This window comes from Mesoplodon mirus (assembly GCF_964341445.2).
Source record: "Mesoplodon mirus genome assembly, chromosome: 5".
Taxonomy (NCBI): domain Eukaryota; kingdom Metazoa; phylum Chordata; class Mammalia; order Artiodactyla; family Ziphiidae; genus Mesoplodon; species Mesoplodon mirus.
In genome coordinates this window covers 58,631,834-58,650,481 of record NC_138980.1, presented here as the reverse complement: position 1 = coordinate 58,650,481, position 18,648 = coordinate 58,631,834, and the positions used below count along the sequence as shown (strand labels likewise).

Below are 18,648 nucleotides of genomic sequence, written 5' to 3'. Positions count from 1 at the left end.
TGTGTGCCAGATATTGTGCTTGGCATTAGGACTAGAGAAGTGGGCTCAATAAACACCACCCCTGCCTTCATCAAGCTTAGAGTCTAATGGAGGAAACAGAGATTAAGCAAATAATCACAACTAATTATATCAGTACATACTGAAAAAATGCAGTCAAGGGCTTCCCTGGTGGCGCAGTGGTTGAGAGTCTGCCTGCCGATGCAGGGGACACGGGTTCGTGCCCCGGTCCGGGAAGATCCCACATGCCACGGAGTGACTGGGCCCGTGAGCCATGGCTGCTGAGCCTGCGCGTCCGGGGCCTGTGCTCCTCAACGGGAGAGGCCACAACAGTGAGAGGCCCGCATACCGCAAAAAAAAAAAAAAAAAAAAAAAAAAAAATGCAGTCAAGGGAGAGTACCCAGGACTGTGAGAACCAATAACAGTAGGGTTTGTACTATTAAGGCAATCAGTGAAGGGCTTTGACCTGAGATCTGTGGGATGTTAGGGGATCCATCTAAAGCAGGATTTCTCAACCTTGACACTATCTTGAACCAGATAGTTCCTTGTTGGGATGGGGAGGAGCTATATTGTACGTTATAAAATACTTAGCAGTATCCCTGGTCTCTACCAACTAGATGCCAGTAATACACACACACAAACACACACCCTCAGTTGTGACAAATAAAAACGTCTCCAGGCATTGTCAAATGACCCCTGGCAGGTGTGGATTAGGACTCACAGGGAGCAGGGAGGATTGGAGAATTGTCCCTGGTTGAGAACCGCTGATGTAGAAAAGATGTTTGGTAGGAAGGCCACTGTGGTACCCAGAGGAGAGATACTTGTGGCTGGGCCAGAGCTGGTGGAGATGGAAATGAGGCTGAATGGGAGAGCTACATGATGGGTTCGTCTGCATGGCTCAGTGATGGATAGACCATGAGAGTGGCTGTGTGAAGGCCAACGAAGAGTTTCAGAGCTCATCACACTGAAGGACTGACTTTGGTTTGGGCAAGTGACAGCATCACAAGCCGGCTCTGCGATGTCACGGTTATGGTTACAGTGCTCAGAATACGAGAGAGAGGGAGGGAGAGGGAGGGAGAGAGGGAGAGAGGGAGAGAAGGGGGAGAGGGAGAGAGGGAGAGAAGGGGGAGAGGGGGAGAGGGAGAGAGGGAGAGAAGGGGGAGAGGGAGAGAGAGAGAGGGAGAGAGGGAGAGAAGGGGAGAGGGGGAGAGAGAGAGAGAGGGAGAGGGAGAGAGAGAGAGAAGGGGGAGAGGGGGAGAGGGGGAGAGAGAGAGAGAGAGAGGGGGAGAGGGGGAGAGAGAGAGAGAGGGAGAGGGAGAGAGAGAGAGAAGGGGGAGAGAGAGAGAGAGAGAGAGAGAGAGAGAGAGAGAGAGAAACACCTTTGCTCATCTCTCTGTCTGCATGGCCACCTGTGTTATTGATCTCTGCCTGAAGGAGGGTGACTCTAATAACAGACCAGAAACAACTCTTCCTAAAAGAAATGACCATCTGCCAGGGCTAAGTGAATTAAATGTGTGTTTAATCTGGCTGTATTAGGACATTATTTCAATGCCAATTAACTTTTTTAAACATTTGTGAAAGTTGGCAAACACATCAGAGAAAATATATTTTGTATTACTCAGAAGAATATTGGCACATTGTCTATGACAGCACTTTGATACAAGTTAATATATCGGGATTTCTAAAATTCTCATCTCAGTGCCAAAGATTGTGTGAGTCTTCTAGTCCCTGACCCAAGGGTTCTCAGCCTTTAAAGACTCTCCAGAGGAGCTTGTTTAAATTTTAAAGTCTGACTCAGTAGGTCTGTTGTTGGGCCTAGGAATCTGCATTTTGGCAATCCATGCCCATCTCCCCCAACCCTGCAACCCCAGGGGATTCTGAAGCAGGTGGTTAGCTGGTCACTTTGAGAAACACTCATGCAGCAAAAAGCACCATGAAGGGGCTTCCCTGGTGGCACAGTGGTTAAGAATCCGCCTGCCAATGCAGGGGACATGGGTTCTAGCCCTGGTTGGGGAAGATCCCACATGCCGCGGAGCAACTAAGCCCATGCGCCACAGCTACTGAGCCCACGTGCCACAACTACTGAAGCCCACGCACCTAGAGCCCGTGCTCCACAACAAGAAAAGCCACTACAATGAGAAGCCCGCGTACCGCAACGAAGAGTAGCTCCTGCTCGCTGCAACTAGAGAAGGCCCACATGCAGCAACGAAGACCCAACGCAGCCAAAAATAAATAAATACATTTATTTAAAAAAAAATGGCGCCATGAAGGAATTTGTCCCAGTTTCACTTCCACCACTGACTTCTGCCATAAGACCGCTTCGTCTCACCCCATCTCTGCTTGGCTAACTTTGTTCATCTCCAGAGTGGCTCCAGGAGGCTTTCCCTGATGGCCCAGATGACCCCATAGCATAGCCTTGGTTCCATAGAGTGCCTGCAGCAACAAGAGGCAGCCCCCAACTAAAAGTGGCTGAAACAATCTAGACACATCTGTTTTACGGAACAGCACGTCCAAAGAGGGGCAGATCCAAGGCAGGTTAATTCAGAGGTTCAACATCATCCTCAAACACCCAGATTCTTTCTATCTTGGGTGGCTCCCCTTAGAGTTCTTCATGGGCACCAGCGCTGCAGTTCCAGCATCCCAAGTAGGCAACCTCCAGAGGCCAAGAAGAGTGAAGAAAACCTTCCCAGGACTCCACAACCCCACCTGATCTCTCCTCATGTCTCATTGGCCAGGAGTGTATCACATGCCTTTGCCTAAGTCAATCCATTGGCAAAGGAATGAGAATACTAGAATCAGTTGTCACCAATCAAGATTCCTTCTCTAAGTCCAGGAAAGGTCACAACCATTCCTGAAAGACGTGGCTGCTCAGGGGAGGATAAACAAAAATGGGTTTCCCCCAGAAGAGAGAGGTTCTCTTAGCAGATGAAGAGAGGAATAGTTATTGAGAAGGCATCAATCATGTCTGCTACGATCCTCCTCCTGTCTTGAAGCACTTTTGCCACCATTTCACCTGCTGGAGAGTGTCATGTGAGGGCAGGGACCAGGTCCACCTGGTCCATCGTGTCCTCAGCAAGATGCTGTGGGCCATGTTTAGCTACATGAGGTCCAGCATGAAGTGGTCCTGGAATGTCTGTTTAATTTAAATTGATAGCAGATTGTGATTTAGATGGAAAACTGAGGACATAAAGTAATTTGTTGCAATTGATGAAACCCCAACTCAAACTGACTCATATTTTTTTAAAGGAACTGAGCTATATAGGTTTGTATAACTGGGAAGTTCAGAAGCACAGTGGCTTCAGGCCCATCTTGATCACAGACTCAACTGATGCATTCAGGGACCTGTTCATTCTCTCTCCATCTGAATGATGCTCTCTCTCGACCTGAGGGCAGGTTGGGGCCAGGTGTCTTAGACTGACTCCTCCTGACTTAGCAAGCCAGACGGCTTCTCCAAAAGCTCCTGTAGAAAAACTCCAGAGAGGACTAGGTCACGTGCCTGCCAATCACATGGAAAGAAGATTGGGGTTGCCTGGGTGGCCAGAGCCGTGCTCCTTTCTAATCTGTGTTGGAATAGGTTCAGCCCACCTAAAACCCACAGATTGGGTTCCCCACGGGAAAGAGAGGTTATATTGCCAGAAGAAGCAGAGAGCAGATGCTGAAGAGGCAAAACAACAGATGTCCACTATATTTATGGATGAAAAAAAGCAGTTTGCAGGGCATGATACATGGGCCAAACAATAATTGAGAACTACTTGCTGATACACACTGAACGTAAGCAATTTCCCCTCCTACCCTGGACTGTACAAATTCAGTTTGAAACTTTGAATGAAGCTTTGTCTCCTAAAGATAAAAAAGCAACTTTTGTTTGTTGATTTTTAGGGAGGATCTTTATTTTTATTAATTTTTTTTTATCTCAAAGGAAAGTGTATTCTTTGTCTTTCCTCCTATTATCTTTTGGTCTTTTATTTCTCTCTTTTTCTTAGTTACTGTGTATCTTGACTTCTTTGACCCACATATCATATATCAAGAGCCTACTAAAAAATATAGAAATGACATCTTTCCATGGTGCTTTCTCCAATTTTTTTCTTTCTCTCTCCCCCCCCAGTCAGAAATAATTCATAAAAATCTTAGCATTTCATGTTTGTATCTCTCTGATTCTTTAACAACTTGTACCTTAGACTGTAGCATTTAGGGATATATTTTATTCATTCATTCATTTGGCAAGTATGAATTGAGTGCCTCCTAGTAGCAAGTGCTGGGTTTAACATTAGAGATACAGTTTTTTAAAAATCTCCCCTACTCCATCCTGGAATTTCCTTTGGAATAGGAGATTTGTTTACTTTATCTTTACATTTTCACAATATTTAGCTTCATTTTTTAATTTTTACAACTATCATTATTATTATTATAGCAAACTTTGACTTAGCACATAACATACCAGACAATGTGCTTGGAATTTTATGTATATTATTTCTCCTTTCAAAAATTCTGAAAGGTAAATACTATTATCCCCATTTTACAGATGGGGAAACTAAGGCCCAGTGACACAGCACCTTGCCCAATATCATACAACCTGGATTTGAACCCAGATCTGACAGGTTCCGGAGCCTCTTCTCTCTCCAGCTCACAGAAACTACTCCATAAATGCCCCATAGAGCAATGAAAATTTGCTTCTGTTTTTCTGCGGAAGTTAAGCTTTTGATACAGCACCTTGCAGGATGGACTCTGAGTTGTGAATCCTATAATGAGGATAAATCTGAAGGGGGCCCACTCTTCATCCTAATTCTTCTTGTGATCACTGGCAGACATCTTTGAGACTCTGTCCATTTGTCCCCAACCCATATATCCACAATTTCAAATACATCTCTTTGAAGGGTCTTGGTTTCTTCATTGGCAAGACTGTAAGGCTTGTTGTAAATCAGGAATGTCTAATAGAACATTCTACAATGATGAAAACATTATTTTTTCTGTGTCATCCAAAACAGTTCCCACTAGCCACACGTAGCTATTGAGTACTTGAAATGTGGCAAGTGTGGCTGAGGAACTGAATTTTAACTTTCTAAAATTTTAATGAATTTTAATTTGAATAGTTATATATAACTAATGGCTACCATAGTGGACCATGCAAACCTAGAATAATCTTTATCATTTTCACCTCTGATCATATACATATTATTGGGTTGCAAACAACGTTTTTTAATGAAATGGCATAAAGTATTGAAATGGAAGGGAATAGGAAAAGGAAAGAAAATATCAGTACATATTACGTGTACTAAGAATAAGTTTTGTTTGAGAAACATTTGTGTCACATATTTGTGTACTGGGTCATTTTGCTAAATTAATTGTTTCCAGTGGGTCATGGTTAAAAAAAGTTTGAAAACCTCTGTTTGTCCCTGAGTAATGTCACCGAGACCTTGAGAGTAACATGCTTATATGGTGCTCCCTTGTCCAGCCTGAGGCTCTGCAAGACCTCATTTCAGAAATAATTCTGTTCTTCCAGATCCTACAGGCATGTGGTGGGCATGTGACTTCTCTCGATGGTAATTGGAAATGATTTTGTGGTCATCTATCTGTCTGGATGCAGAGTTCCCAAACTGGTGGCCCACAGGCAGAATCCAGCTCCCACAGACAGGCCTCTTTGGGACCTTGATGTGTTTTTGCAAGACAATAATCCGCTGAGACCGGGTAGCAATTTCCCCTTCCGGTGGCCCAGTTTCTCCAGTTTGGTCCCCTTGGGTGGATTTTTCACTGACTTTACCTGCCTGGCCCCTGAAGGTATTTTGTGTTGCAACTCTGTTAATAGGTATAGACTATTGGATCTGAAAGGAAACTCAGAGATCACAGAATGCAGCCCTTTCACTTTATAGTTGGGAAAACAGTGACCCAGAATTGGGGAGTGCCCTGCCTGAGACCTCACCAAAAGTTAATGGCAGAGTAAAGACTAGAAGGAAGTGGTTCCCTCTGACAGGGAAGAACCAGATATTAAGAGAAATCTTAGGAGGAGAGAAAGAGAGGTGAAGAAAAACAAGAAGGCGAGGTAGGAGGAGAGAAGGGAGAAAAAGAGAGAGAGAGAGATGAAGAAAAAACAAGGAAGGAAGGTAGGAGGGAGCAAGGGAGGGAGGAAGATAAAGAAAGAAGGAAAAAGAAAGGGTGGGAGGGAGGAGGGTAGAGAGGAAGGAGATGGGATATAGTGGAATGATAGTAAGCCATCCTCTCAGCCCTGGGGAAGAGAGGGCCTGACCAGCGGGTCAGATTTCTGCAAGGGGAGCCCCTCTGGTGGTATCATCATGCTGGAGGGGCTTCTAGTGAGTGGATGACTGCAGAGGCCATGGGGGGGAGCCTGTAGAACTTTGAGCAATGGGATAAGCACTTTAGACACCAAAATGGGAGCTGGGGGGGAGGTGTCTGGTCTCCAGGAGACCTGCACCTTCTCAGAATTGAGGCTGCGTGGGCTGGCTTTGAGAATTCCCTGACTTATGTCACCTACAGCTCATTTTGACCTGCCCTGCAAGCTGTCATTGATCTGAAACAAGGCACTTTCCTGCTAGTCCTGGTGGGGCCAGCATGATGGGGACCCTGAGCGAGTTTCTCCTTTCTCTGAGCCTCAGGGCTGTATCTGTGAAGGTGGGAATGTGGATGAGATGGGACAGGAGGTGCCCTGGGGACTATCTTGGGGAGAGAGGGGTCACAAGTAGGTGGCACACCAGGCCCTACCCCAGGGCAGTCACAGCACCTCTGGAGCCCTAGGCCCCTAGGTGGGAATCACAACACCATGCCTTCAAGGCCTGGCAGTGCAGGAGAGAAGCTGGCCAGAGGTGAGGCAAAAGGAAGAGTTAGGAACAACGGTGCTCTGGAAGGATTTAAAAACAAACACCAGGCCTCCCAAGTAAAGGTGTCTGGGAGCCACATCCAATGCCAGCAGCCCTGGTGTGAGGGATTTCCCTGAGTGACCACCAGGTCATCATGTGTTTGCATTCCAAGCATGCTTTGCAATGGAATCAGTATAACCTAGAGGCCATCTCATCATTTCAATAAAGGGTTCATAGCTTTGAAAAAAAGAGGAGGGAAACCTCTAGACATACAGATGTTTTCTACATGCTCTCGGCTCTGATACTAAAAATCTGTAAGTTAAGGGGAACCCGGGTGACAGCTGCTATTCCTTGGATTTCCCCACAGCATATCAGAGATTGATGGCCTGCCAGAGTCTCAGGAAGCAAACATTGTATAAGTATTAAAACCTCTGGCCCAGAGGCCAAGGGACTGAGTCACTCAAAGCACAAAGACAATTGCTGGCTTCCTGAAGTTCCTCTATTTCCAACATGGTTTCCAGGGCCCCAGACGAAACCCAAATAGTATTTTTCAGATAAGGAAAATGTGGAAAGGGTGCCACAAGGCCTCAGTGTGGGGCAGCGCTGTTCTCCCTGTTAGGGATGCCTGGCCAGGTCTCCTTTCCCTCAGGAGATGCTGAGCAAAGGATACCCTGCTGGGGATGCCCCGAGGAGAGGAGAGAAAACTGAGCCTCTCCTAGTCCTTCTGATGCCTGTTTAGGCATCTAACATGTACATGTGGTGTGACTTCAGGCAGATTAATTAACCCCTCTATGCCTCAGATTCCCCATATATAAAATACAAAATATATAAAATAGATCATATGGTGTCTGTCTCATGGAGTGTTTGTGAGAATTAAATGAGATGGTAGGTATGAAGCACAGGGTCTGGCACATAGTAATTGCCTAATTCATGTTAGCTGTTAGCTATTTTTACAGCTCTCAGAGTCTCTGACTGGGGGCTTGGTAAAGGTATCGAGGGACAGAGTCAGCAGTGACAAGAGAATTGGTGTTAATTGACAGAAGCCACTCCAAAGTGGGAAAAATGCCAAGGCTGGCAGACACCTTGGGATTTTTCCCTTTCTCCATCAAATCTCGTCTATTCCTCAGTCATTCTTACACAGCTCTGTATATTATATTCCTAAAGCCCCATGACCAAGTGTAGCAAGATGATAGTTTTGAAATATTAACTGGCATTTCCCTCTCTCAGGCTCCCTCCTGAGCCTTCCCTCTCTTCAGGGAGCGAGGCCTCAAGGCCTGGATGGGCAGCAGAAGGCAGAGACAAAAGGGGTCGCTTCCTGGCTTTTGGATTTCAGACGTCTGTGCGCTTAAAACAGGAAGGATTTATTTCAAAGTTAAATGTTCTAGAGAAACCATAAATTAGGGAGGGCGGAAAGGGCTCCTTTACTCACAGCTAACCAACTTGATTGCCTGGCTCACAGGTGGGGAGGAGAATCTCAAAGAAGTGAGAACACGGGTCTCACTGAGTCCTTAGAAAGAGGCCCTGTGCACCGGCCCTCCGAGCCAAGGCGGGGACGCAGCCCCAGTGAACAGGACGGGGTGCGGGAGCAGAGAGGCAAACTCACCAAAGCTCAGTTTCTGCTTGTCTTGAAATAGGAACCAAGTTGAGTTATAAGAAAGAAATGAGTTTGTTTTTGTTTTATCCTAAAGTGTTTGATTGAATTCAATTGGAAGTATACAGTTTTGAGCTTTTTACAATGAGATTAATATAGAAAAAAAGTGAAAAGTTAATTCTATGACATTACACCTGGGTCGACTTTCTGAATTTGCAAAATGAGTAATGAGTATGCAGTTCTCATTTTATCAAGGGACTTCACTAACAAGTGAGAAATACATCAATCCCTTTGTGGACCTCAGCTCAGATTTCCTGGCCCATGATGCTCAGCCCGGGGAAGGCCGTCTGGGTCTAGCCCAGGTCCTCTCTGCTGTAGCTGTAGCGTGGCAGCTGGCTGTTAAGCAAGATCAGTCTGTCTGGCCAAGAGCATGCAGTTCTGACACATGTCCTGACAACACGCTGCTGAGGAAGACGGCACGAGCCGTGTTGCCAGCTGCACGCCATGACCATGGTACACGCTGTGGAGCCTGGCAGAGGGAGGCTGTGGAGGAGTTTCTGTTGCAGCAAAGGTTTTACAACATCGTCTTGGGGTGACAGACTGTTTTACTGACCTGCTGGCATGGGAAACTGTGGCCAGGCCGGGGCCATCTGTGAGGCTCCCAGAGAGCGCCTGCTTCTGCTCTGCTGCAGCTGCCAGCACCTGCAGAGCCTGCCTGTCTCAGGGCACCCAGATGCCCACCTGTCAGGCTGTCCCTGCCCATGCCAGGGAAGCCGCTCAAGGCTGATATCCCCTGGCCCCGGGGCAGCAATCACAGTTTCCTCATCGTCTGCCAGAGAGGCAGATTTACTGTTCCCAGTTTCCTGGTGTGTATGCTAGTACCCTCCATCATTACTCTTTTTTTTTTTTTTTTTTTTTTTGCGGTACACGGGCCTCTCACTGTTGTGGCCTCTCCCATTGTGGAGCACAGGCTCCGGACGCGCAGGCCCAGCGGCCATGGCTCACGGGCCCAGCCGCTCTGCGGCACGTGGGATCCTCCCAGACCGGGGCACGAACCCATGTCCCCTGCATCGGCAGGCGGACTCTCAACCACTGCACCACCAGGGAAGCCCCATCATTATTCTTAAATCTTTGTAAAATTCGTGTGTGTGTGTGTGTGTGTGTGTGTGTATTCAACTGGGCAATGGATGATTACTGTTGAGGGAAAAAAATTAGATACCCTTTTTGCCTCCCCCAGAGCCTACTTCCTCCCCAGAGGTAGCCACTGTTGGCTTTTCTGCATGGCAGGCAGTAGGGCTTAGCAGTGAGAGCACAGGTTCTAGAGTCAGACTTCCTGAGTCCAGATCCTGCCTCTGCCGTTTACTGACCGTGTAACCTTGGACAAATGACCTCAGTTTTCTGGGTCTCCATTTCCTCATCTGAAAAATAAAGATAATAATAATAGCTCCTCCTGAATTATGAAAACTCAGTAAGATGACATATGTAATTTGCTGAGCACAGCAATTCCTAATGGAATAACCACTCCCTGAATATTATCTGTTATTATCCTCCCAGACTTTCCCTTATGCATTTACCCCTCTAGTTTCTTCATGCATGTCTTCCATTCCAAACTCCCTCCTATGCTTCTGCATCTTGGAACACGGACCCCCAGCCCACCTGTTGTAATGTTAAACCTCAGCTCTAAGAGTCTGGTTCCAGGTATTCACATGAGGAACATAGATGTAATGACACAATGAGATGACACATGTGTGACCCTTCGGGGTTACCAAAAGCAGCTCTCACCATCTCCCTATCAGAGTTTTCAGAAAACAAATGACTCACTTACTCAAAGTATGCACAGACAACAAGCACGCTAACACATCCCCCTGGAAACAGCAGATGTGCCCAAAATACACCACCCCAGGAAAACATAGATCATAGCCTCTCATTCCCACTACGGGAAACACCCAATTCACACATTCCTCTGCAGGATATATCAAAAGCATGTCAGCCACCCACCTCTGCAGCTCAAACCTATAAACAGAGAGAGTTTGGAGACGGGGGAGATAAAAGGAGGTTGCTTTTGGTGGAATGGGCTGCAGCCAAGGGCGTTTTTCTTGACAGCAGGGAGGGAAAACCAGAAAACCTTTGCCCAAGCTGGACTGGTCCAAAAACGGATTTGACAATGTTCAAACAAAGCTCAGTGACAAGCTGGTGGGGGTAGTAATTTAGAAAGAACTCTTGCATTGAGTAGGAGGTAGGGGTACATGGCTTTGAAGATTCTTTACTATTAACTATTGCTTATACTTATGGAGCCCAAGTGACATGCCAAGCAGTGTACTAAACACTTTTATATTGCTTAGGTAATTTAATACTCACAAATGACCGGAGTTATTCCCACTCTAGAGATGAGCAAACTAAGACTGGTCTCACATAACTTGGCCAAGTGGCAGGGCTGCGACACAAATGCAGCCCTCCTGACTCTAGCATCTACACCCTTGACCTCTGTGCCGTGAGCTTCTTCGCACCGCTTCCCACACAGGGATCCCACATCTCTGTGGTCTTACACAGGAAACAGGATCAGTGCCGTGTGTTCTGATTCAACTCCAAAATCAAATTGAAGGGCCTGTTTCTGAACTACCAGATAACTCTTATAGCCAGACCCCACCCTAACCTTTCAGAGGATAGCTTTCTACCTGTGAAATGCCTGGATCCTCACTTGAGTCTCCTCCTGGGTCTTTAACGAATACCTGTGAACACATTAAGGGTACTCTGGGAGCTGGCGGCATGTGACAGCTACTGTACCCGGTTGTTTTCCTGGGCCACAGGCTGTTGCGAGCTCATTACTGAACCAGTTGATTCTCTGCTTGATGTTTCACTGTTCAGACAGAAGCTCCACTGTTTTTATTACACTTCCAGCCAATTATTCACAGTTGTTATACTGTCCCCACATCAGTTTTGTCACTCTTTTAATTATACCCCAGCCTTGCATAGGTGCTTCTACCTTTTAAAGACTATTTTATAAAGATGACTCAATTAGAATGTGGGAACACTTTTATCTACAAGGTTAAGTGACCCTCAGAAGAGGAAAAAAAATGGTGCAGGCACTACATCAGTAAAGAGAACGTAACTTAGGTCACATTGTTTATGAGAGAGGAATCATGCCATTATCTGCTTTTAAGAGAGACTAATAAATCTGATAAGATACAGCACAGTCTAGTTTAAAAGCTGGAGAAAGTTAATGGAGAAAAGAAAGGGTGGAGGGAAAGAAAGATGTACAGCAAAGGACACACAGAGACAGGACCAGGTTTCAATTGGAGGAATTTTTATAAATCATTTTGTCCAGTCTCCTTGGTGACTAAGGACGGAATTGAGGCCAGAGAAGTTACAGGATTTGCCCAATCCTGTATAAAACTAGGTGACTGCAGAGAGGGAATTGGAACCCACGTTACCCCCAGCACTACCTATCACTACCTATCAGAGAGAGAAACACAAGATGAGGAATGACAGAGGGAGAGAGGAACGGCCAGGTAGAGGAACTGGATGCTGAATTTGTTTCCTGCTATTCAACTCTCGTGCTCCTTTTAACTTCAGAGGGGCCAGTCACCCCTCCCCTTCCAATATGTTGTTTTGTTCCAGCAGTTTTAAATTATCTTGGTAACATTTGGGGAAGAGCTTTACTTGCAAATTTAGTTGTGGAATTAAGATGTATTTTCTCATCTTTAGAACACTAAAGATTTGGTAAGCATATAGAAGAATACTTAATGTTTCAGACCCTTAATTTTTAATCTCATAGTCACTGACCAGCTGATTTTCTTTCTTAAAAAATTGTACTGGGGGCTTCCCTGGTGGCGCAGTGGTTAAGAATCTGCCTGCCAATGCAGGGGACATGGGTTCAAGCCCTGGTCCAGGAAGATCCCACATGCCGCGGAGCAACTAAGCCCTTGCGCCACAATTACTGAGCCTGTGCTCTAGAGCCCACGAGCCACAACTACGGAGCCCACATGCCACAACTACTGAAGCCTGCATGCCTAGGGCCCACGCTCCACAACAAGAGAAGCCACCGCAATGAGCAGCCCGCGCACTGCAACGAAGAGTAGCCCCCGCTCTCAACAACTAGAGAAAGCCTGTGTGCAGCAGGGAAGACCCAGTGCAGCCAAAAATTAAATAAATGAATAAATAAATAAATTTATTTTTAAAAAGTATACTGATAGCCATTGTCAACTGATTATCTTGCTTTTATTCTTGGAAAGATTAAGATTGTTCAGTCTTACAGTGCCTGAAAAATTGTCCTTTTAAAAAACAATCAATATTTATTTCACTGCGCAGGAGCTTTTGTCTCCAGATCAAATGCAGGATGGGTGAATGTGTGTGTAACTGGTTCTTATTGCAAATTATTTTTAAATACAATTTTAAAACTCTTCAGGGGGCTTCCCTGGTGGCGCAGTGGTTGAGAGTCCGCCTGCCGATACAGGGGACACGGGTTCGTGCCCCGGTCCGGGAAGATCCAACATGCCGCGGAGCGGCTAGGCCCGTAAGCCATGGCCGCTGAGCCTGCGCGTCCAGAGCCTGTGCTCCGCAATGGTAGAGGCCACAACAGTAAGAGGCCTGCGTACTGAAAAAAAAAAAAAAAACTCTTGAGGGATAAGAAGGAATAACTTAAGTCTGAGGTGGTATTCCCAAATTAATTCATACATGTTATTTTTGTATAAATAGGATTCAACGAAGTTTAATTTCTTCAATCTTTTTTTTTTTAGCATTTATAAGTTTTATTATACAGTCTTCCAGAGTTTTTTAAAAATAGAAAGTCCTTGGGAAAAACTTGTTTCTAATTGCCCAGTTGGCCTGGCCCTAAACACTGTGTCCGCCAGGGCCTGATACTGTCTCCCCTCACCCCACCCTGCACCTGGTGTGGGGTGTGCCGCTCGGGTGACAGGGATGCTTCTAAGCGCCAGCACACAGGCTGGTTGGGCTTGGCGAGACCGGCCCAGAAGGGCAGATACCAATTTGTGAAACTATAAGGCTACCGTGTCCACTATGGCAACAACTAGTCACATGTGGCTATTGCAATGTAAATTTATGTTAATTAAAATTAAATGAAAAATTCAGTAGCTCAGTCACACTAGCCACATTTCACGTGCCCAATAGCCACATTTCACGTGCCCAATAGCCACATATGGCTAGTGATTATTATATTGGCCAGAGTAGATATATATAGAACATTTCCATATCTCAGAAAATTCTATTGGACATCACTGCTTAAGGACTAGTAACTGGGAATGACTCTCCTGGGTACATTTTTTGGCCAACTAACGTGAAACAGAAGCCAGAGTTTCCTTGCATGCGTTTTAGAAATATAGCACATGACCCATATGTCTAAACTTGGTAACTTCATGGATTATTTCACAAGTGAGAAGAGCTAATGTCCTTTGAGGCTTTGAAGAACTAATGTCCTGCTTTCAAACATTGCTCTCAAGGATAGGCAGTTCCTAACACAAAGCAGTCTAAAACTTCATGTATAAGTCAATTTGGAATTCAAAAGACATTTGCCCATAGATAAATATTGTAAATCACATGACTGAATTTTAGTACTTTGAGATAAAAATTAATGGAAATAATAACCAGCAGAAAATCAACAGTAAAATTTTAGAGTTTCAGAGGGTGTTATAGATTGGAGGGAAGAGAGATCACCGCACCCCCCCCATACACACACACAATAAGGTTAGATTAAGTTGCTGACTTAACTGAGAATACAAAATCTTATTGAAAATGAGGTGGCTTCCAGGGCAAGAGCAGATGTGGCATATCTCAGTGGAGCTTCCCTTGATCCCCAGAGTTCCTATTGGCACGGTCTGGATAAGGAAAGGTCTTCACATGTCTGTAAGCTCAAATCATGCTACACCGCTGACCTTTTATAGTCACGGCTTGCATCAGCAATCTGGAAGAACTCACACCAACGATGCATGCATTTCTGTTTATGGGACTATTTATAAACATCAGACATTTGTGGACTCTGGTCACAGTCAGCATCACCATAACAGCACCCTCATCCTGAAGGGAGCAGTAGAGTTAGGGCTGGGAGCCCATGGGTACTCTGCCCCAGAAGATCTGTTTTCCCATTCCATCCCCTCACTCTGATTTTATGGCTTTTTATTTGAATGGTTCAAAGATTGAGTTTTGACTGAAAACCATGATCACTAATCAATCCATCTCCCCAGAAAATCAAATTATGAAAAATTTAATTGATCTTGCTGGTTCTTGACCAATAAGGTGGGATCAATTAGAAGAGGTAGATGGAAGTTTGCGTAGTGATTCTGGAGGGACTTTGGATACTTTCAAGAGCTCTCATTATGGATGGTGATGATTATACTATTCCTATTTTATCTTCAGACTCACGGCTTTGTTTCCCTTAGCAGTAGTAGATCATTACACTGCTCATATAAATAGAATCTATATTTTTCTCCAAAATTGGGGGGAGGGGGGAGACGGGAGAGTGAAATATATTCCAGGGGACATTAAGCAGGAATCAGAAAAAGAAGCAAAGGAGACAGGACTAAGGAGAATGTTTGTGGACATTCTGGGGATGGAGAAAGATTGCTCTGAGCTCTGGGGAGGATGTGATGGTCATGATACCAGTGGAGCACTGGATACATTTGTGGAGCACTTCATGCATGTTTTGAAATGCTTTACATGTATTAACCCATTTACTGAGTTAATTAATATTTTAGTTAACTAGCTAACTCATTTAGCGTTTGTCTTAAATTTAAGACAGAAAAAAAAAGAGTTAAATAAGGGGCATGAACTCCTTGAGAGAAAGACTGTAAGAAAGGTATTATTCTCCCACCTCAGATAGCAAAGTTGTCAGCAATAGTAGTTTCAGGGCTAAGCAACCAGCTCTTCGCCCTACCGTGCACTTATGATTCAAGATGTGGGAGGTAGTTGAAAGTCCTGCTTTCCTGTTCCTTGACTTTAAAAGGAGGAGGGTGGATGAGACCAGTTATGGAGATCATCTTTGAGAATCGGAAAAAAGCTGTAGGATAATGTATGTAACACCAAATTTTATATTTCATTAGAAATATTAGATATCAGGTGTATCAGTCAGGTATGCTACAGTAACAAAAAAATCTTAGAAGATATGCCATCAAATATTCCTCCTGGCTCATGATAGATGTTCATCCTGGGTTAGCTTAGAGCTCTGCTCCAGGACTTCTCAGCCAGGGATCCAAGCTGATGCATCCTGTACACCATCTGGGGGTATCACTGGCTGCTGGGCTATGGGAAGGCAATATGGCAGATACCATACTGGCTCCTAGGGCTTCCAGTTGGAAGTGACACACAATTTCCATTCATATTTCATTGCCAAGCAAGACACCACATGCCAAGAATAAAAGATTGAAATTTCAGTGAACAGACCCAACAACTACCACACTAGGTCAAGAACCCTTGAACTAGGTGACCTCTAGGTTCCTTGGCAGTTCAAGGTTTCTGTGAGTCCAGGTTAACTTATATTATGCTTATTCAGAGTTTAGCCAGTAAGTCTACATGTCTAAATGCTAGACACCAACTCCCCTCCAATCAAGTGGTCATCCTTATAGTTAGGACAAAAGTGAGCCGTATCCTAATAGGGTATGAGCAGAAGTTTGTGGACTATTGCTACAGCCTTGAATAAAAATTGAGGAATTGAGTGGTTCTCTCCCTGGGGCCCTAGGGACTTCCTCCAAGAGAGAAGATTGGGTTCCTCACTGGCAAAGTTATCTCAACAGTTTATTTATAATGCAATTGGACCAGACAGCTATTAATATCCCTTCCAACCCTGAAATTTTGTGTTCTAGGCAGGTGCCTACTATTATTAAATGCTAGATGACCAGATTATAGAATGGTCAAGCAAAGTATATTTCAGGGAAAGGAAATCTAGAAAAGTAGCCATGAGAAAATCTAAGCAAGAGATCAGTAGCCTCAAAAGGCAAGTATAGGTCTACAGCATCATCAAATGCTGACCACAGCACTGCAATCCCAGTGACTTCAGCCCCTTCATAGTCTCCACCAGCTCTTTCTTCTTAACTATACACATGTGACATTTTCTCAATGTTATGGAAAGTGCTGTTCAAAGGCAGTTGTAAGGTGAGTCGCCTCATCAACTTCCTTCCAACTAGAGTGCCTCCCTTCATGCCTTTATAGAAAGTCAGCTACCACTGTCCATCCTCATTTTATAAATGTATAAACTGAGGTGCCGAGAGGGGCTGTATCTTGCTCAACAAAAAGGCCATTTGGAGGCAGAGTCAGCCACCCATTTCCTTGAGACCCAGGAGTCAATGGCAAGACCTAAATTCCCTTTGTTTGGGGCCTGGTATTGATCCATAGATCTCCCAAGAAATAGTATTTCTGGATCATTTACCTTGAAATACTCAACTTCCTCTTTTATTTTTCTTCATTTGTGAATTTGGCCTCCATTATTGCAAGAAAAGGTTATGCTCACTCGTAAGTCTCTGCCTACTTAAGGAGATTTATGGACTCATATCTTAATGCCACTCACCTTCTAAAGATGTCTTAGCTTGGCATACTCAGCCTGATGATGTATTGAAGGTATTTTGCTAATCATTTTCACCCTTTCTGCATTTTCTGCCAGTTAAGATTATAATCATTTCTTATGGCAGACTTTTTAAAGAATAAGGACCTTCTGGATGGTGATCTCTTTGTTTCTCTTTACAGTTCCTTATCAGCAGAATCCTTACAATCCCCGGGGCAGCTCCAGTGTCATCCAGTGCTATCGATGTGGAGACACCTGCAAAGGGGAGGTGGTTCGCGTCCACAATAACCATTTCCACATCAGATGCTTCACCTGTCAAGGTAGGAGCCCCAATCTCCCAACACCCTTCTCAGATTCCTCGCCATGCTCTCACCCCAGGACATGCCATGGGGCAAGCAGAACAGACACAGGCAATTGAGATACCTGCAAAGGCCTAAAATGACCTTCCTTGAGCCAGTAATGAGAATTCTCCCTTCAGCAGCATGGCGTGAAGAGGGAGAGTAGAGTGAGGGAAGCGGTGGGATACGGGGGGAGAAAGGGAGCCTGGTGACCCCAGAGTGGAAGCACTGACCCAGAAGGAAAAAGGCAATCCTGCAAGTTTATCTTACACATCTGAGAAGACTACTGGCTTGTGCCTATAAATCAATTTGAAAGCCAATGAAAGAGCAAGCTGTCACGGCTAAAATTTGGCATGGCTCTGACATGAGTGTGACAGTCCTCAGAGGTTAGGTTTAACAAGGGAGAAGGTACGTCTTGACTTCAGTAAGGTTTGTAATTTGGGAGCAGATGGACGCTGCGTTACCTGTAATTGTGACAGCTTACCCATGGCTAATTTATAAAACCTTAGCTCAACCCAGCTAAGCATTCCCAAAGGAAGAAGGCTCGCTAGCAGCAGGAAAAGAGGGACTCGGCTGAAGGAGCCCGGAGAGCCCTCTGGCCCAAACAGGACAGCACTCTCTCCCCAGTGTCCCTGTCTAATGCCACTCCAGCCTCCACTTCTTGAATCTTTTCTTCCAGGCTTCCTGTTCCACAGAGAATCCATTCTGATGTTGGATTGCTCTGTGAGTTTAGAAAATGTTTGACCTCAAACCTTTAACTTCCACTTGTTGGTTTTAGATTTGTCCTCATGGGGTTTGATGAGCTCTTTGTGGTTGCTTTTTCCGGTGGCTGCCCTTCACATACTTATAGCCAGGTCTGCCCCACATACACAGTTATATTGCAGGTCCTTAAACTGGGCCTCATCTGAAATGATTCCAACTTGTATAATCATCCTGAAGTCTTCTTCCTTGATCCGTTCTGGTTTGTCACTATCATTCCTAAAGCCTACTGCCCGAAACAGACCATACTTCTCAAGGTCTGCCAAATACAGCAAGGACTACATTTCTTTGATGTGACTGATATTGAATGAACTTCCCAAGAAGCCACTTCACAACACTGATGTATATTGAACTTAAGGTCAACTGAAACCCCCAGATCTGTTCATTTTAGTATCTGCTACTAAACCTCAGCCTCATGTATCTGAGATTGACTTCCTCTGCCATCATTAAAGTTGCAAATTTCCTTCCCCAGGATCTAACTGAACTCTTCACTGAGCAAATAAATCTCATATTCATATTCCCTAATTTATTTATAGAAGCTCATATGGGGTATATTTTAACTGTGGTTTTTATTTCATTTTATTTTTTTTAATTTTTACTTTATATTGGAGTATAGTTGATTTACAATGTTGTGTTACAGCAAAGGTG

The 18,648-nt window shown here is 44.8% G+C and overlaps 1 protein-coding gene across 1 annotated transcript in view; it reads left to right on the top strand.

Moving 5' to 3' along the window:
• The window catches only part of ABLIM3 (actin binding LIM protein family member 3), a 156,020-nt gene that overhangs the window by 25,549 nt on the left and 111,823 nt on the right, over positions 1-18,648 (top strand). Inside the window, exon 3 of the mRNA XM_082622791.1 lies at positions 17,086-17,223. Coding sequence (XP_082478917.1) covers positions 17,086-17,223 — 138 coding nt within the window. The remainder of the gene's footprint in view (positions 1-17,085; positions 17,224-18,648) is intronic.